This window comes from Euleptes europaea, chromosome 5 (genome assembly GCF_029931775.1).
Source record: "Euleptes europaea isolate rEulEur1 chromosome 5, rEulEur1.hap1, whole genome shotgun sequence".
Taxonomy (NCBI): Eukaryota; Metazoa; Chordata; class Lepidosauria; order Squamata; family Sphaerodactylidae; genus Euleptes; species Euleptes europaea.
The window spans coordinates 83,772,541-83,793,114 of NC_079316.1; the positions used below are offsets into that span (position 1 = coordinate 83,772,541).

Below are 20,574 nucleotides of genomic sequence, written 5' to 3' on the forward strand. Positions count from 1 at the left end.
CCCAGCAGCCAGTGAGGGCAACTGGAACCCCAAATTCCCCCACATACATTTGCCACCTCACAGAAGGGGTTTTGGTGTGCGTGGACTGACCCAGAACAACTACCAGGGGAACGATCCCGAGCTTTCAGCTCTGCACTGTACTGGCACCTCATTGGCCACAATGAGTGTGTGTCAGTGTGTGTCTGGGTCTTGATACAGGGAGGGTGCAATTTTTCCTAGCAAAAATAGTTGGGGTCATGGGGCTCGGGCAACATTCACAGAAGGATGGGTCAGCTGAGGACTAGTTTTGCTGACATTTCCAATTGACTGGGCAGGGGGCACTTGGATTTTGATTTTGATTTTGAATTTTTGCTTCTGAAGAATGAGACTCCAGACAAAAAACTGTCTGCTTAGTAAGTATACAGCATTTTTGTAGGCTTTTGGCGCCACCTGTTGGTTTCAACCATTTATCAAAGCAAGGCTACATGGAAGGAAGAAAAAAAATGAAATAAAAGGCACATTTGTTAAGATTATCCACTGTGGTGTAACAGATAGTTTTCCAAGCAAAGCATATTTAGTGTAGAAATTAAGTAGCTGATTGGGGGGAAATCCATGGATCAGTTGTGTGTTCATGTAACAGCTGAAGTGCTATTTGCTTTCTGCAAGCAGCTTGAGCTATTTCAACAGAGGGGCTTTCCCATCTGCAATAATGCTGATGCGGTGGTACTACCTACCTTCCATCTTCCTCTCATTTTCTACTGTCAATCTTTGGCAGGAGAGCATTCCAAGAGCATATATTTTATTTATTTGGACTATTTTTGCAACTGCCTTTCCATCCAAAGATGGTCAAGGTGTTATGCAAGTTAAGATCAGCTAAAGCTATTCCATCACCACATATTTGAGTTGGGAGCACCTTAAAGACTAACATGATATCCTGGGTTAAGTTTCAAGAGCCAAAGCTCCCTTCATCAGATACCCTTTAAGAGCTTTGGCTCATGAAAGCTTATACTTTGAATATCTTGTCGTTCTTTAAAGTACCACTGGGCTTGAATCTTTTTCTGCTACAGATCAACACAGCTCCCCACCTGAAATGATTACTATATATGATCCTCTTCTACATACTTGATGTACATATGGCATTTTTCTGAGCTCAGCCAGAATAACCGAGGTTCTCCTATGGGATTTTCTGCAGAATATGGTGTATCAGGGTAGGAAAGGCAGCATAGTGTAGCTCGATCTTGTCAGATCTCAGAAGCTAAGCAGGGTCAGCCCTGGTTAGTATTTGGATGGGAGACCACCAAGGAATACCAGGGTTGCTGTGCAGAGGAAGGCACTGGCAAACCACCTCTCTTGTCTTGAAAACCCCATAAGGGGTTGCTGTAAGACTGTTACCGCACTAGGTATTCCCAGCGATGTATCAAGAGTTTGGAAATGTTATAAAAAACATTGCTTTAAAAGGGTTTTTGGATGCCGCGGCTTAAAATTGGTTGGAAGACGTCTTCACAGCTAAAGGGGCCAAACAAAGTGCGAACAGTATTTTTTATAACATTTCCAAACTCTTAATACATCGCTGGGAATACCTAGTGCGGTAACAGCCTAAGTTGGCTGCAACTTGATAGCACTTTATACACACACACGGTGTATCAGGGCAGAGCAGTAGACACCTATTTCTTCATAACTGAAAGTAAAAAAACAAAAACAAAAAGATCAATGAGTAGTGTGTGCATCCATAACCTTTGCTCACAGGGGACTTCTGGTAAGGAACTAGAAGTATATTTAATTAATGGAAAAGAAGATGAAGCTATCTTCAAATAACCTAGAATTTGACCAAAGAAAGAGAATAGCTCTTTTCTGAGTCTATCTAGTGTCAGGGTGTATCAGAACAGATGGGAGAGGCTGCAATAAGCAGTGCTTTTTACTAGTAAGGATTAAACACAGCAGAGGCAACTGGCAAAGTTTTTCCTGGACTGAGAGTGTTGATAAGCAGGTTGGATGCATGAATACTCCATTTTAAAAACCCTCACGTAATGTACACAAATATCATGTCAGGCTGAACCCTTCCTTCTGACATTCTGTTGTTCTATCCCAAGCCAGCTTTTCCCCTCCCCTATGGAAGAGCGTGAAACATGAAAGCCTACCACCATCCATCCCATCTGCACACAGAAATGGTACAGTTCAAACAACGGCTTGCCCGCCCAGTTCTGCTGGTTGCAGGAAGTGTTCCGAAACCCCACTGGGTGTGAAGGTTTATTCATGGCACCATGGCAAGACTGTCACAAAAAGCATTAGCCTTGCACCTGAGGTCCGTTTGTATGGATTCATTATGTTTAGATCTCACTTTTCTTAAAAGCATTGGTTCCCAACCAGGGGTCCATGGACCCCCCGGGGTCCGCGAGAACTAAATTATAAACCCATAATAAACATTATAACAAAGTTATAAACCCATAATAAATTAATATTTTCAATTAAAAGTTCTCTATTATAAAATATACATATTCAAATATTATTCAAAGTTTAATGTTTAACTAACAGTTATGATTAAAGTTTATTTTCAAATTCTCAGAATTTTTATTTTGAACCTTGGGGTCCCTGCACCGAACAAAAAAGTCCTAGTGGTCCCTGGTCAAAAAAAGGTTGGGAACCACTGCTTAAAAGGAATTCAAGCTAATGTGGATAAAAAATCTCAGGCAAACACTCATTCATGCATTGACCAGACCCAGGTCTGCTTGGCTTTAGTAAGGCAGAACATGGAGATATGTTCTGCTCTGCTGAGCTCTGCTGTGGTGGTGGTATAAATTGAAAGAAGGAAAGAATAAATAAATGCATCAGCTCACAAACAAGCCAAACTGTAAACTACAACTGCAGCAATAGAGACTGATCTTTTTATGAGAGCCTTTGGAATCCCTCGATGGATGCTGATGGTTTGTAGGGGCAGCAGTCTCTTATAGAGGTTATTTATAAGGTTTCTGTTTTCAACTTTAGGATTTATATAGTTTTTAATCTATTAACCACCTTGGGACCCAATTGCCTAGGAGAGAAGAAGGCTCAAAAAATTAAACACAGTTTTGCGGGGTGGGGGGTTGCATTTGCAACTTTGTGAGAGTAAACTGTTGGGGGCATTTGGGCTCACCTCATCTAGCAGGCAAGTTAAGACTAACCCTATAATAAAAGCAAAGCCTTGTTTGTCCTGGAAGCCAAGGAATTGTGCATCTCCTGTTACTTCTATGCTATTGCTCTTACCTTCTTCCAGTGCCCACACTGAACAAATGGTCAAAACAAATGAATAACTGTGGGGAAAAACAAGGAGCCAGAGTTGGATAAATTAGCTGCTACAAACTCTGGGCTGTGTAAAAGCAAATGCTTCCAGAATATTACTGTGTGATTATTATGGCCAAGATCCAGAGAGCCACATGTCCAGTTCTACAAAACTGTAAAGCTTTGGATTAGTTCTTTTTTTAACACCCAACTTCCTATATGACAGCTTTTATTTACTTCATTTATACATCCCTTTTCTCCCCACTGGGGACCCAAAGTGGCTTGCATCATTCTCCTGTCCTCCAGTTTCTCTTCACAACAACCCTATGAGGTAGGCTAGGCTGAAAGTGCGTGACCAGCCCAAGGTCACCCAATGAGCTTCCATGGTAGAGATTTTATTTACTTCATTTATATCCTTTAGTAACAGTTCTTTTTTAAAAATATTTTATTTTTATAGATATAAGCAGAACCAAAAAAGAAGAAAAATTAAAGACCCATATCAAAACAACAATTAAAATTTAAATGTTTTTCCTCCCTTTTGACACATTTTCATGTATCAAGAATATTATTAATAATTCATATATATCATTTCAACAACCTCCTTCTCTGCCCCCAGTTTTACAAGAAAAATATAAGTAGTATGCTTTCCGTGTATCTTGAAATTCTTTAATTGATCTTTTATTCGCATAATTCGTTAGTTTTGCCATCACTGCATATTCCGTTAGTTTATTTTCTCAGTCTTGTTCAGAGAAATGTTCTGCTTTCCATTTTTCTGCAAATGTGATTCTAGCCGCTGTTATCAGTTCTGGGCGTGTAACACTGGAAAAACAACACAGTAGGAAGAGGTTAACCACTACTCTCCAAAGTGTTGAAGCACTAGGGTTGCCAGCCTCCAGGTGGGGTCTGGAGATCTCCCAGAATTACAACTGATCTCCAGATGTCAGAAATCAGCTCCCCTGGAGAAAACAGCTGCTTTCGAGGGTGTACTCGGGGCTGAGGTTTCAGCTGAGGTCTCCCCCCCTACCTAAGCCCAGCCCTCCCCAGGCTCTGCCCCCATATCTCCAGGAATTTCTAAACCTGGAGTCGGCAATCCCATGTAGTCCTGATTCAAATGCCTCCTGAAGTTAACTGCTTTTATGTCCCAATGATTTCAGTACAACAGTTATCCCCATAAAGGAGATGGCATAGAGTGATGACGCTTGTCTGAGAACCGCTAGCGAGTCTGTGGCTGAGGGAAGATTTGAATCAAACACTTCTCCACTCTGATAGTGTAGAGCGAACATAATGAATATATATATATATATATATATATATATATATATATATATATATATACACACACACACACACACACACACACACACACACACACACACACACACAAATTACGTCTAAGAAATTAGCTACACACAATAACAAAAAAATCACATATGAAACCAAAGTGATACACAGAGGAAAATTCACAAGATGAGAAGTAGCCTATATATCTTGCCCACTAAGGTCCCGTCCCCACCCCCCGAAAAATATTTTCACTTTTCCACCTTTATTCCCTGCTAGTCATCCCCCTGCAGCCTTTTGTTCCGGCTTTTTCTCTCTGGGATTCCAGGCATATACCTTCAAAGCAAATACAGATGTGGAAACACTAGCAGGGAGAGTCATGTCAGAGGGAGTTAGGAAGTAAAAGACAAAGTGTCTTCTGCCTCCCCCATCCCTTTCCTGCTGCAAAGGGACCCCTCCAAGGGGCTCTTTTACAGGGAGATTAGGTTGTTAGTGTGTCATTACACTCTTCTGCAGTGTTAGGTTTAGCCCTTCAAATCAGTACCAAATTTTACTTATGGTTGACTCTGAGGGTGGGGTGGGATGGCGGGTCCTTCTTGGGCAAGTGTCTATGGGAATTTCAAGGAAGGTGAAACAATGTCCAAATCGTGAAAATTCACAAGAAACTTGGACACATTTTTCGCCAGGACTTAATGCCCTAAAACGTGGTGTGACCTTAAAAGTTTAGAAGTGTGAAATCCAGACGAAGTCCTTTGAGGCTTTAGTGCAAGCCTTTGCAGAGTTTCTCCAGACTAAGCAAACTGAAATGGATGGGTTTGGGTTTTGCACAGGATTACATGGGAAGATACACTTTATGCCCTCTGCATTGCTTACCCTGTTCTCAATAAGACTCCTTGATCATATTAAGGATTTCACTATGCAGTTGAACATATGCATCCAAATCATAGATGAAAGACTCATGATCCCATTCAGGAATAAACTTGTGGTATGTGAGGTTTGCGATTTGAGTGAGTAAGAGGGCAATATCCTCAGGGTCAGCAAGCGCATCATATCCAGCACTCCAAACCGCAGTTAATACATTCATGTCCGTTACATTGTATTCCGGAGGATGTGTCTTTAAAAAAAAGGAAAAGGGGGGAATCAAGGAAACAAATAGGCTACACAAGACGTGTTACTGGTGACCATTTTTAAAAGCGCTTTTTAATACAGGCATGCAACATGGGTGTAAAAATGAACATCAGGCATGTTATATGTCAAACATTCCATTTTAGGGTTTGCCAGCTCCAGGTTGGAAAATTCTTGGAGATTTGGGGGTGGAGCCTGAGGAGGGTGAGGTTTGGGGAGGGACCACAGCGGGGTATAATGCCACAGATCCCACCCTCCAAAGCAGCCATTTACTCCAGGGGAACTGGTCTCTGTAGTCTGGAGATCAGTTGTAATTGTAGGAGATCTCCAGGCCCCACCTGGAGGTTGGCAACTCTAATTCCATTAAAATGAGGGGGGCAGAAAAACAGCAAATCCAGTGGCAGGCAGGGGCAGAAAGGGGAGGGAACTCCAGAGTTTGGGAGCCACTATCGAAATCCCTTGCTTCTAGTTGCTTCGTGCCTTACATCTGAAAAGGGAGGGAGGGAGAGAAACGCTTCAGATCTCAAAGGATGGGCACAGTCCTTTAGATATCTTGGCTAGGGCTGTTGAATTAAAAAAAATCGGTATAGTTCGGATTCGGCTGAATTCGGCCTGTTTAGATTCGGGATATGCCGAAGTCTGAACTCCCCCACTTCGGGTACGTGCAATTCGGTGGGAATTCAAAGTTCGGGGAAAAAATTTGGCCTAATAAAGCCATTAAAAACACAAGCGCGCCTTTCTGCGGCTCTGGGGGGGCATTTTTGGGGGTAGAGGTCCCAAACTTTCAGCGGAGCTTCAAAGGACGTTTCTTGAAAGACCCCCAAGTTTTGTAAAGATTGGGTCAGGGGGGGCTGAGATATGGGCCCCGAAAGGGGTCCCCCCACCCTTAATGTGCATCTCTGAGCAGAGCTTGCAGCCCACGCACAAAGCTCCCAGCCCCGACATACAGCTGAGAAGTTTGCAAAGCATTGCAACACCACTACAAAGTGATACAACCTTGTAAGCCACACCTTTGCAACTGTGCAAAGCAACACCTGACACCTGGGAGTTTGCAAACCATGGAAAGAGACAGAGGCAGCTAGCTATGCATAATGAGCAGGAGGGGTGGAATTTCCCCTTTTGCATGGGACTCCAAATGCATTCTTTAAGTCACCATTTGAAAACCAGTTTTGAGCAAGCATCCAAATAGACCTAACCGCTCTTATGAATGAGGGAAAACCCGAAGACACACAACTGAAACTCCCCCTCAAACCAGGGAGAGAGAGACTCGAGGGGGAACACACCCCCAGGCAGAACTGGCAAAAGCCCCCTTTGGCTTCCCCCCACCCACAGAAATTGCTCCCTCCCCACACACACGCAGACTCTGCTTCCCCCCCACAAACACACACAGGAGAAAAAATATAGATTAAAGCCCCCAAAGGGGTCTTACTGTGGCTGTCTTCTGTTCCATCAGGAGGGGCTGGGGAGGACTTGTAATCCAAGACGATTCCAATTAGGCACGGGACATTTTGCTCTGGAGATGCACAGGATCAGCTGATCCATTCATCCCAATAGGAAAAAGGGGAAAAGGGAAAGCCGATATCTCGGGACCCCTGACCCAATGTTTACAAAACTTGGGTGGTCTCTTAAGAAGGCTTGTCTGAAGCTCCGCTCAAAGTTTGGGATCTGCACCCCCAAAAATGCGCCCCCTGCAGCCACGGAAAGAGAAAAGGGGGGAGTCGATATTTCTGCCCCCACTGAACCCATCTTTACAAAACTTGGGTTGTATCTTAAGAAGGATTGTCTGAAGCTATGCTGAAAGTTTGGGGGCTGTATCCCCAAAAAAGCGCCCCCCTGCAGCCACGTAAATGGGAAAGGGGGGAAGGAAAAGGGGTGGAGCCCATATCTCGAGACCCCCTGACCCAATGTTTACAAAACTTGGGGGGTATCTTAAGAAGGCTCATCTGAAGCTCCACTGAAAGTTTGGGTTCTGTACCCCAAAAATGCGCCCCCTGCAGCCATGGAAAGAAAAAAGGGGGGAGCCCATATCTCGGGACTCCCTGACCCAATGTTTACAAAACTTGGGTGGTCTCTTAAGAAGGCTTGTCTGAATCTCTGCTGAAAGTTTGGGGTCTGTACCCCCAAGAATACGCCCCCTGCAGCCACAGAAAGGAGTGAATGTGCACAAGCACCCCCACACACACACACACACGAGGATTTCCCTCTCTCTCTCTCCCCGGCCGGGCCGCACATCAGCTGATTCCTCCAGTACTCAATCCTGACTGATTGGCCAGAAGAAGACCCAGCTTGGCCACCAATTAGCCGGGGGAGGAGAATGCTGCTTACTGCCGGTTATGCTGCTTACTGCCGCCCCGAATTGGCCGGATTTATTCGTGAACTCCCGAACTCGCTGAATTCGGCTCCCCCGGTTACCCTCCATTTTTGAGTTCGGTTCGTCCCGAAATAAAAACCACCAAATCAGGGGAAATTCGGCTGTTTTTCAGTTCGGGCCGAACCGAATCAACAGCCCTAATCTTGGCCCCAAGATGTTCATTGCTTTAAAGAGGGTAATAATGACTTGGGCACAGAAGCAAATAGGCAGCCAGTGAATTTATTCTAATATTGAGCAGCTGTGCCCACCATGAATATCACAGCCACACTGTGCACCACCCGAAGCTTCCAAAACAACTCCCAAGGCAGCCCCAAGAAAAGCATGGAGTAATTTAACCTGGTAGTGATCAGTGCATGAACAGCCCTAGTCAAATCCTGACTTGCTTGTGAAAGGTTCTACATACAACAGAGAGCTGTGTCTCTACCCGCAGATCTGCAACTAACAGCACTGCCAACATGTCCATGCCAACAAGCTCAACATCATCTGAGGAAGTGTGAACTTCATCGAGGTCAGGCTGGAATCTTGGATTACATCCATTATTAGCCAACAACAGCTTCATCTTGTCTGGACCCTGATTCAATGTACTGGCGTATGGGGATGCTGCCACTCTTTTATGACTATAATGGCTATGCATTTTCTGCCTATCACACAGCTGTTGAAAGCTACAAGAGTGTAGGCTGTTGCAAGATATATTCAAATAACAAAGAGAAAAGGTTGTACACATTCTGAATATTGTTCTGTTTTCTGTACCATTTATGTTTCCTGTGTTCCTATGAGAGCCAGTGCGGTGCGGACTAGTATCTGGGACACCCAGGTTCCAATCCCCGCTCATGCCATGGAAGCTTGCTGGGTGACCTTGGGCCAGTCACACTCTTCTCAGCCTAACCTACCTTACATGGTTGTTGTGAGGATAAAATGGTCGTGAAGAGAACGATGTAAGCTGCTTTGGGACCTCACTGGCGAGAAAGGCAGGGTATATATGAATTTAATAAATTTAAATAAATAAAATAAATTGTTTGAGCTTCATCTAGGTATAAAGTAATGTGGCATGATGGTTAGATTGTCAGACTAGGCCCAGGGAGACTGGCTTCAAATCCCAACTCCGTCCTGAGGCTCACTGCGTAACCTTGGGCAAATAATCCTCTTCCACACCCTACCTCATACAGTTGTTGTAAGCATAAAATGGAGGAGGGCAGAAGTATATCCTGAGGTGTGTGAAGGATGGGTACAATAAAAAATATATGGTACTTAGATGTGTTGCAAATTTAGTGAGAACTTTCTATTTTTGCTCCTCAGTTTAGTCACATGTGGGTGGGAAGGGATTGGCCTATTGTTGCTTGTCTGTCCTGAAAACTGAGGAACTATTGAAGTGGCTTCAGAGGCTACCATAACGCCTGTTGTTTGAACACATGAAGCTGCCTTATATTGAATCAGACCCTTGGTCCATCAAAGTCAGTATTGTCTACTCAGACTGACAGCAGCTATCCAGTAGGGCTGTCGATTCAGTTCGTCCCAAACCAAAAAACAGCCGAATTTTCCCCAATTCAGCGGTTTCTAGTTCGGACGGAACCAAATTCAAAAAAGGGGGGGAAACAACAAGCCGAATTCGGCGAGTTCGGGGCGATCGCCGAATAAATTCAGCAAATTCGGGGGCTCCGAATCAGCAGCATAACCATAAAGGCATTAAAAACACATTCGAGCCTTTCTGCGGCTCTGGGGGGGCATTTTTGGAGGCAGAGGTCCCAAACTTTCAGCGTAGCTTGAGGTGACCCTTCTTGCAAGAACCCCCAAGTTTGGTGATGATTGGGGCATGGGGTCCCGAGTTATGGGGCACGGAAGGGGTCCCCCCTCAAAATCACCCACAGGAATAAAGGCATTAAAAACACATCCACACCTTTCCGCAGCTCCGGGGGGGGGGGCATTTTTGGAGGTAGAGGCCCCACACTTTCAGCGTAGCTTGAGGTGACCCTTCTTGCAAGAACCCCCAAGTTTGGTGATGATTGGCTCAGGGGGTCTCGAGATATGGGGCTCAGAAGGGGTCCCCCCAAAATTGCCCACAGGAATAAAGGCATTAAAAACACATTTGCACCTTTCCGCGGCTCTGGGGGGGCATTTTTGGAGATAGAGGCCCCAAACTTTCAGCGTAGCCTGAGGTGACCCTTCTTGCAAGAACCCCCAAGTTTGGTGACAATTGGGGCAGTGGGTCCCGAGTTATGTGACTCGGAAGGGGTCCCCCCTACATCTGCCCATTACAGCCTTTAAAAACACATTCGAGATGGACCATAACATTACCCCAGCCCGGGGGTCTGACTAAAAGGCAATTAATCCCAAATTATGGGGTCCCCCCCACCATCCACCCATTGGAATGAATGGGAGCAGGCAATCCTTAATGTGCATCTAGAGAGCGGCAAATCCAAGGCAAAACCTCCTGTGCCAGAGAGTATGTGTGTGTGAGTCTGCTAGAATCGTACTGGATTACTCCTGAGTCCTCCCAGTCCCTGCTCCTGATAGAAGAGAAGAAGACATCTACAGTAAGACCCATTTGGGGGCTTTTCTCTATAATTTTTTCCTGTGTGTGTGTATGTGGGGGGGAGATTCTGTGTGTGGGGGGGGGAGCCAAAGGGGGTGGGTTTACCTGTTCTGCTGGGGGGTGGGCTTGATTGCCTCTGTGTGGGACTGTGCTTTCTACTGTTTTCACCGGTTGTCAACTTCATGTGGAGTTAACTGTGGGTCAGTGAGTCTCTCTCTTGCTGCTTCCTATTGTTTCCAATGGGCTGTGCAGCCGCTCCTGTTGTTTCGAATGGGCTAGCCTGTCATTCGTTTTAGTACATCCCCTGTAATGTATTTCAGTGGAGTCAATGCAAGTCAACCGACATTCCCCTCTCCCATTATCTTCAATGGGCTGGGCAGCCACTCACATTGCTTCCAATGAGCTGACTTGCGATTCCTTTTAGTACATCCCTTTTAATGGCTTTATTCCAATAGGCAGATGGGGGGACCTCTTCCGGGCCCCATACCTCGGGGGCCCCTGACCCAATCTTCACAAAACTTGGGGGTTCTTGCAAGAAGAGTCCCCTCAAGCTACACTGAAATTTTGGGACATTTACCTCCAAACATGCTCCCCCAGAGCCGCGGGAAGGCACTGCCCCCCCCCCCCGGAGCCGTGGAAAGGCGCAAATGTGTTTTTAATGCCTTTATTTGGCCAAATTTTTCCCCGAACTCGGAACTTGGCACTGAATTCCACGGATCCGAATTGAGGGAATTTGGACTTCGGCATTTCCCGAATCAAAATGGGCCAAATTTTGCCAAATCCAAATTTTACTGAAATTTTTTTTTCAACAGCCCTACTCTCCAGGGTCTCAGGGAGAGGTCTTTCATATCACCTACTTACCTAGTCCCTTGAATTGGAGATGCCAGGGATTGAACCTAGGACCTTCTGCATGCCAAGCAGATGCTCTACCACTGAGCTACAGCCCCTCCTCATAAGAAAAGACACCATTATACTGTTTTTAGGAAAATCCAAACACCATACCTCCTCATAGCGTTCTAAGTTTTCCAACCTTCCATAATCATAGGCTTGGAGTTTGCCGCTCTTCAGCACCTAGAAAGATTCAAGATTTTCCACAGTGATGTTTACATACAGATTCTGAATGAAAAGCTGTTACAAAATAAAGGGTTACAACTTTAGTAAGACTCTAAAGAGTTTGCAACAAGCAATTAGAACTAGTCAATATCCTGTTGTTTCATTATGTCACAGGTAATAATCTTAAAGGACAGCAGGCAGAGCTTGGCTTCCTCCATCAACTTCCATTCTTAATCTGGATGACTTCACCCTGGCTCTGGGACTCACAGATTAATATCTTCTACTCAGGCTCCTCCTAGCCAATTATTTTAATGCCCAAGGGAAGGCTGCATTTCTTTCCCTTAGACATTAAGCTTAGGGTAACGGAGTTGTGCCTGTTGTAAAGGGAATTCTGCTCAGCTAAGGCATGTCCCTGAGCCAAAAGTATCCCAAAGCCATCACACTGATGTCTCAAGATTACATTGTTACTTGAACTGCTCATGCCACAGAAGGGAGCTGCAGCTGGCCATAATACCTTGGAACAGGGGCTGATGCATATCATCAAGGAAAATCTCATATGTCGCTTGGAAAAATATATGCCATTATCATTGTACGCATGTGTCAGGGGATGCTTTATGTCTAGATGGCAAAGGTGTAGGGAGATGGGGTCCAAGGCCCTAAAATACCCCTCTCTTGCACACCTCCCACTGGCTTCACTGCTGCCTGGGGCTCATGGATGTTTGAAGGGTCTATCAAACTGAACTGCATGCTTTCTAATCCATAATCCTAACCCATATGGCTGCTCTAGCCTTCCAGGTTTTTCTCTCTGAGGACTATCTGCAGAGTTGTCTCACCTCCCACCCATGCTAGGAAGATGGAGATGAAAGGAACAGGATTTTTTCCTACTACAAATAATATTGGAAGGCAATATTGAATCATACTCAAGATATTGTGATTACCTAAGCAAGACATATGCAACAACAAAAGTGACCACCATCACCCCAGCAAGAGAGTAGTCTTTTATCCCACAAAATGACCTAACTTCCTTGTTTCCACAGTTCCATAGTCCCATCCTACTGGCTTTCTACCTGAAGTGTGGAGATTTTGGATGAGTGTGAAGTTCAGGTTGATTGACCCCATCAAGAGAGAAGCCATCTCTGGCATTGGCGGATACCAATTGAAAATAATAAATAAATAAATCTTAAGAGGAAAAATTCCAGCTAAACCCTCATCTTCTTGTACTCTGATTGTTCTGCAGGTGTCAGCCAATCAACCCCACCACCACCACCACCACCAAACAGGTTCTCTCAAGGTCCTCTCTCAGGCCTGTTAATTAGTTCACACAGTTCAGCTGTGAATCCAGTATGGGAGGGGGAGCTCGCTCCTCTCCAGAGAGTTCCATGGAGACATCCCTGTGACTGGTTGGGGAAGGTCAGGAGGTTATGGCTCCTTTTTTTATTTGGCAATTGGGTTTGGGGGGGGATTTTCTCTCCCAGTAAGCACTACAAAGTAAACCAATTGCAAAGCAGCATTTAAAGGGGCGGGGACTTGATTTGAGCTTGGAGACTGCTGGTGCATAGATTCCCAACAGGAAAGTGTGGGCCCAGCAAGCAACGAGCCTCAGATAAAACTCCCATGCATAAATGACCATTGTGTGCAAATTTGTCCACCTTCATATAAAGTAGATCCAAGTTAACCCATATATATCTAGAGTGTGAGATTTTTTTTACAAATTCTATTATGCCAGATCAGTTGATTTGATTGCACAGTACTTACCTGAAACCAGTGTATCAGGTTTTGTACAGATGTTCCACCTAAAAGATGAACTTCATTTTCATCTACTTGACTCTGAAAGGTACAAAGGATTCTCTTGAATAATTTCTCTTTCAAAAGCTATGGTTGGCCTTTCTAGGAATAAATGATTATTTAGGTCACTAGTGTCTGTAGAATTCTACAAACCACATTTAGGGTCTTTTGCTCTGATCCAGACAAGTTTTGTATGACGTTTTGGCAAATAATTGAAAATTCGAAAAAACTACAAAATCCAGACTTGTCATGAGATGTCCTTCTTCGCCACTTAAATTCCTTAGTGCCAAACATGATCTGTAAGATTCAGAGAGGCATGCACTGTTATAACTATGCAACAACCCAGAAGTTATTATTCTACCTACTAGCATTTATTTGCAAACATCGATGTGTCTTTTACCACACCCTTTGAAAGAACATTACCACCAGCTGAATAGACAGTGACATTAAGTTTTATTAGCAATTATTATTTTAATTTTATGCCTCCTAAATTACATTTCTTGGATAGATTGAAATGTTTCTAGTCAAAGACTTCAGCTAATTTAGAAGAAGAAGCTTTCATTTTCTTAAATGTCTCGGTACTTCCCTTGTAGAGAAACGCCTTTTTCCTTATGTCTCCACAAAGGAAGGGTCTAGAAAGGTACTTTTTAAAAAAATGAAAGCTGGGAATTCAGAGAACCTATTTCGCTATCATTACAATGGTATATCAATAGTTTCGTGCCATTTTTTTAAAAAAATGTAGCCATGATATTGATATATCATTATTAGCATGCACAAAAATATAAAAGGGGGTGCCATAACAATGACGCCACTGATGATGACAGCATCCTCACTTGAAAATCCCGATTCTTTAAGGCATGTGTGGAAGAAAATAAACTGGCTCTACAGTCGTGACCTTGAGCTAGTCTCTCAGCCTCACCTACCTCACAGGGTGTCTGTTGTTGGGAGGGGAAGGGAAGGTGATTGTAAGCCGGTTTGATTCTCCCTTAAGCGCAGAGAAAGTCAGCATATAAAAACCAACTCTTCTTCTTCTTCGTGCTAATTTTTTTAAAAAAATTGCAAAAGCCCTGGTGGCCCAGAGAAGGGGGGTAGTGGCTGCTGTTGGAGGACTAAAGCAGGAAAACTGCAAGGAAAGCTGCTACGTGGAGGTCCTGTTGCCACTGCACCAGCCAAAGGAAAGCCACACAAGCCTGTCCCCATGTGGGAACCACCTCAGTGTAGATAGCATGGACCAGCAACCTGACTTGGTGTCAGGCTGCTTCGTGCGGTCACAATACCTTCACAGTGATCACAGAACTAACAGGCAGTTCCATTTTTACATGACAGAACTAAGTCAAAAGAAGTACATACCTTGTAAATGAAATCAGGAAGCATAACAAACTTCCTTAATGACGGGATGGCGTATTTCACTGAAACTACAGGAGCTAAAGCAAAGTTTATCTTGATTTTTCTAGCCAAATGAGGCATAGTGGAAAACGCTATAAAACCTGAGGGGAGAAGCAGGCAAATGATTACTTCCGGGGATGCAAGTGGATTATAAAGGTAAAGGTGGTCCCCTGTGCAAACACCAGGTCATTCCTGACCCATGGGGTGATGTTACATCCCGACGTTTACTAGGCAGACCTTGTTTACGGGGTGGTTTGCCACTGCCTTCCCCAGTCATCTTCCCTTTACCCCCAGCAAGCTGGGTACTCATTATACTGACCTTGGAAGGATGGACGGCTGAGTCAACCTTGAGCCGGTTACCTGAAACCAACTTCCGTTGGGATCAAACTCAGGTCGTGAGCAGAGCTTTTGACTGCAGTACTGCAGCTTACCACTCTGCACCACGGGGCTCTTCAAGTGGAAGTTCACACATGAAGCTGCTTTATACTGAATCAGACCCTCAGTCCATCAAAGTCAGTATTGTCTACTCAGACCGGCAGCGGCCCCCCAGGGTCTCAGGCAGAGGTCTTTCGCATCACCTACTTGCCTAGTCCCTTTGACTGGAGATGCCAGGGATTGAACAGGGGACCTTCTGCATACCAAGCAGATGCTCTGCCACTGAGCCATGGCCCCTCCTCATACAAAAGACAGGGAACCCTTAGTGGGTTTTTCAAGGCAAGAGACATTCAGAGATGTTTTGCCACTGCCTGCCTTCATGTCATGACCCTCGTATTCCTTGGAGATCTCCCATCCAAATACTTGCCAGGGTCAACCCTGCTTAGCTACTGAGGTCTGACAAGATCAGGCTAGCCTGGGCTATCCAGATCAAGGCAGATTATCCCTACACTGCCACATACTCCATGTCCTAACACCATCATGTCATATATTTTCATGCCCCTACTTCATATCATTATCCTCCACTGGGGAAAAACGTATGATATGATTTTTATCAGGACACTAGCTAAATGATCCTACACATTAGAGGGATGGTGAAGGGAACTTGAGATACCACATTTGGCAGCAGCCCCCAGCTGAGGGTAAGTAGCAGTCCACATTTCCATGCATTTCCCACTGAATTAAAAAATAATAATCAGAGCTAACCTTTGAGTCAGTTTTGTTTGGACATGGCAACCTTGTCAGCTTACCTGTAGTGCTTCCTTGTGAGTGGCCAACATAAAAGAGCTGCTGCTGTCCAGTTTTCTGCAGGATAAAATCTATCGTTGCTGGAAGATCATATTGAGCCATGTGATCAAAGCTGTGAATGGAAATGCCATTTGCTAAGGCGGGATGTGAGCCAGATATATCTGAAGATCATAATCTGATTTCATTAAATTAAATAAGAGGAGCCATTCAGTGCATGTGTAATTCAGTTGCAGACAGCTGCTGTGGGGAGGCCTGATATGGATGGGGTGGTAGGACTGGAGACAGTGATCTTTGCCCCCTTAAGCAACATTTGCTGGAACAGAAATGGCACTCCTGGGCTACTTTATGCCTCAGGAGGGGGAGAAAACAGCCACAATGCCTTCTTTTTCCTCTGGGGATTAAAGATGCAATGAGGGCACTTCTAACTGCAGAAATGGTACAAGGAGGAAGAGTTAACTTCCCCGCTCCAGAAGTGCCACAGACCTATTCCATGTCAGTGTCCCCCTGCAGTTAGAGTTGCCACAGGGAGGGTTTGGGGTCAGGGACACTCGGGGGCATATGGCATTGTTTATGTCACTTCCTGACACAACCACAGAGTATCCAGCAATTTTTAGAGCTACCCATTGTCACTTCTGGGCTGTACCTGGAAATGATGTACCAATGCAGAGGCAGACAGCATTCTTTATTTGTCTATTGCCAAGTAGTGATGGACAACAGGAGCTATTGGTGGGAGGCCTCCCATCATAGAAGGAGGCCTGGAAATCCTACCTGCAGCTGCTTTTTGAAACTAAATTACACGTCTGGGGGCTCACTCAGAGATACCCAAAATCACATCTGATTTGGCTCTCAAGAAGCTATGTGACTTTGAATTCTGTGGTCTTCAGAACGAGTGAAAGCAATCTGAGAAACGTCTCAAACTCAGTTAAGTTCTGTACCAAAACTACACAAAAGCCTTCAAAGGCGTATTGTAGCTATGCTTGAATTCTTGGAGTATCCAAGCATAGTTACCACACAATACTTTGTAACGCGGTGAGTAAACACATTGGCTTGGATCCAAGCTTTGTTTTCTACCAGTGAAAAGGGTGTTTCCACAAGCGGAGGTGAGTAGGGTTGCCAGATCAAGCCTATCAAGCCTGGAAACTAGCAGGTGGGTTGGGGGTGGCAACGTGGTGTGGAGGGGGGCATCACAGGCATGATGACGTCACTTCCGGCAAAAACCAGAAGTGATTATGGGTAGCTCTAAGAATTGCTAGAGTAGCTGTTCCTAGATCTACCCTGCATCACTTCCAGTAAAAAAACACAGCACTGCTACCAGGTATTTTATTTTTCTTCCACTGACACATGGGATGAAAGCAGTCAATGAGTGCTGGGGACTCCCTCACCCCCACTGAGAGCTTGGCAGCCTTGCAGGTGAGGCTTTTTTGTGCTGATTTCTCCCTCCAAACACTGCACACATACACACCACATAGTGCTATTCCTGGTAGTTTTCTGACCAGCTCGGGGTCGGCATTTTGTGGGGTACAGTGAGCTGCAGTGGGAAAGGGGGTGGTGGGAATGTTCTTTCCCTCTCTCAGAGCGCCTCTTGCGCTGCTTTGGAAGCTAGCCACTGTTGTAGGGATGCAGTGCTTCATATTATTATTACTCTTCTTTAGCTATGTCAAGCCCAATTTGAACATGATACCGGATGTCAAGAAGAAACTTTCCCATGCAGGGTTGTATGCATACAGCACCTGGTTTAAACTGTGTCGCCCCATTTGCGGTGTTAGCAGAGCCTGAGCTGGCATGGTAACACGGCCTGTGTAGTGGCTGAGAAGTCGCTGCATGTTTACTGGAGACGCTGCATGGGGAATTTCTTCTTGCTCGTCCGTATCACTTTGAAAGCAGGACCTATCTGAGGAATCCAAAAGAAATGTTGTGGTTCCACGCTCCACATTTAATTTACACTGTATTTAAAGTGGATGTAGGGAACTACATGCATAATCATGGCATTCGGTTCAATTCACTATTAATATACCAGAAGATCCTCTCTTAGACTATCCTGGAACTCAAAACCTTCATACAGAAAACTCTTGAGATAACAACTCCTGTGACTACTGCTTTTTCCAGCAAGCCTTTTCTTGTTCTTCAACAGGTCACTCTTTCAAATAGTGACCTCTCTTCCACGCAGGACTGGAAAAAAACAACAACACGTTAATAGCACTCCTTTAGGAAACAATCTACCTGAATGCCCAGAAATTCTCATCTTCTATTGAGAGAGAGACATGTTTTCTAGACCACCGGCTCCCCCTGCTGTTTCCTAGCCAAACATCACAGCCATTATCTGCTAGGACAAAGCCAAGGCTGTTATAAGGACCACTGGAGACCCAAACAAAAGCTTCCAGAAGCAATCCGTGTTGCAGAAGCACTACAGGCTTCGAACCTGAAAGGAAAATATGGAGATTATGCAGTGTGACAAAGATTCCTCTCGTCAAATCTAGGTTATCATAATCTATTTTGCCAAGAAAATTGGTGATTGGGGTAAAAAAAAGTAAAGGTAAAGGTCCCCTGTGCAAGCACACGATCATTCCTGACCCATGGGGTGACTTCACATCCCTTGTTTACAGGGTGGTTTGCCAGGGCCTTCCCCAGTCATCTTCCCTTTAGCCCCGCAAGCTGGGTACTCATTTTACTGACCTCGGAAGGATGGAAGGCTGAGTCAACCTTGAGCCGGCTACCTGAAACCAACTTCCGTCGGGATCGAACTCAGGCCGTGAGCAGAGCTTGGACTGCAGTACTGCAGCTTACCACTCTGTGCCACGGGTAAAGTCTTCCAATAAATAGCAGCATGTGTAGGGCACACCACCCCCTTCTCCCATTGTGGTACCCATTTTGCCACTGCCCAATTAATAAACACACACACACACACAATTACTTGTATTGGATATTAGGTTCATGCCTAGGTTTGCCAACTGGTCGGAAGAACAACGTCTTGTCCCCTTGAAAGAAGTCGTACGTAAACAGCCAGTTCAATCGTTTGATGGCATGGAGGTAAATGATATCACCCAACAAATAACATCGAATTAAGCTTCCATGAAAAGGATAGGGTGTTTTTCCCCAGGCCAGTTGGCAACACTGTCTGTACTATCCACTCTTCTTCCCCCAAACTGGGCTTGCTTTGCCACAGTGTTTGACTATCAGGTAAACTGTGCAGAGTCTGCAGAAGTGACTTAATGATATGCTATATTTTCATGCCATAGTCAAGATTCATTTGTTTTGATCATCAAATGCACTTTCGGTGTCTCTGAAGGTCTGAAATGGACAAGCAGTATGCATGCAGATAAGGGCAAGCAGTGTTGTTATGCCGGCCATGTGCAATGCATCAAAATACAGAGATTGCATTATTGTATAATACAAGGTAATACTTGTGCTTGCATTCTCTTTTCTCCCATGTGGAATTCGGAAGATACTAAGGATATAGCCATCTTGTGTTACAACATCATACTCCTCACAGGGGTATCCATAATAGTTGATCAGTTCTTTCTGCAGAGGAAAAAAATAGCCCCAATGTAACTGGGAAAATATAAACAAACTCTTCACCTTTATACAGTCCCCAGTGCTTTTCCAAAATTCTTGGAACAGGCAAGGCAGTATCTGTTATGTTTAAAACAGACAGAAATGCTATGAAATCCTGTGATTCAGCAGCCAGTTTTTGCCTCTCCCGATCCATCATGGGAGGATTTTAATTGCCTATAGCATGGGGACTCTTCTTCCCTTCAGCCTGAAATTTGGAAGGGAGGCTCAGCCCCTGAGAATTTCATCCCGGTTCAGAGAGGGAAATCGCACCCAGAAGCATCATTCTACAACTAGCTTTAATTCCAATATTACAGATATAAGAAAAATGAAAAATAACAAATGACCCCCAAACTATCTCCACCACTCTCTCTGACCCCCGCCCCCACTGACAAAGAACTAGAATGCTGAATGGCGACAAAAACAAGTTTTCACATTCCATCTTTAGACTTAAATTTCAAAGGCATTTTTAGGTTTTTTTTCAGTATTACTTACAGTATTCCTTAAAGCTCTTGGCTTATTTTTTCCATCATGAGGAATTCCTTGGACTTTCATTGTGGTGTACAGGCAGCAAATTGCAAATAAAATCCACAACATCTTCAATCTACCTAGAATAAGGTTATCATACATTATTACAATCCAAATAGGTATTTAGGTGCTGCTGCTTTTTTTATATACAAAGAGCCTCACATGGAAAGAGGAGAATGTACTAAGGCTACATTGAGCAACAGACTTCCAAAAGCTGTGCCATAGTATAATGTTTTCTTGTTCCATGAAAACCCCTCTACGATTCAAGCAATACACGGTAGTAACTTGCCTTTCCATCATTACCAAAAGAAGGATCAAGACAGACCAAAAATTCAAGGGATTAATTGACAACAGGAAATTGTGTTCATGGTATCACAGTTTATATACAAAGATTTATCACTCATCATATAATTTCTCCTCCAGCAATGATACAATAGCATTAGTTAATTACAAATCTCCTAGTTGCTGTTTCTCAATAGGTAAATGAAGCGTCCATGAAGTTACCAAAACCAGGAGGTCCTGTCAGAGTATCACCGAAATGCCACTCAGACCA

The 20,574-nt window shown here is 44.4% G+C and overlaps 1 protein-coding gene across 1 annotated transcript; it reads right to left on the reverse strand.

The window, feature by feature from the left end:
* Positions 1-5,392: 5,392 nt before the first annotated feature.
* Positions 5,393-20,090, reverse strand: LOC130477345 (lipase member M-like). Its single transcript, XM_056849270.1, has 9 exons — positions 19,989-20,090; positions 19,346-19,463; positions 18,165-18,363; positions 15,947-16,056; positions 14,727-14,863; positions 13,530-13,673; positions 13,347-13,418; positions 11,541-11,609; positions 5,393-5,626 (listed from the first exon to the last, which is right to left on the reverse strand). The coding sequence occupies exons 1-9, from the start codon at positions 20,088-20,090 to the stop codon at positions 5,393-5,395; spliced, it is 1,185 nt and encodes a 394-aa protein (XP_056705248.1).
* Positions 20,091-20,574: the final 484 nt, after the last annotated feature.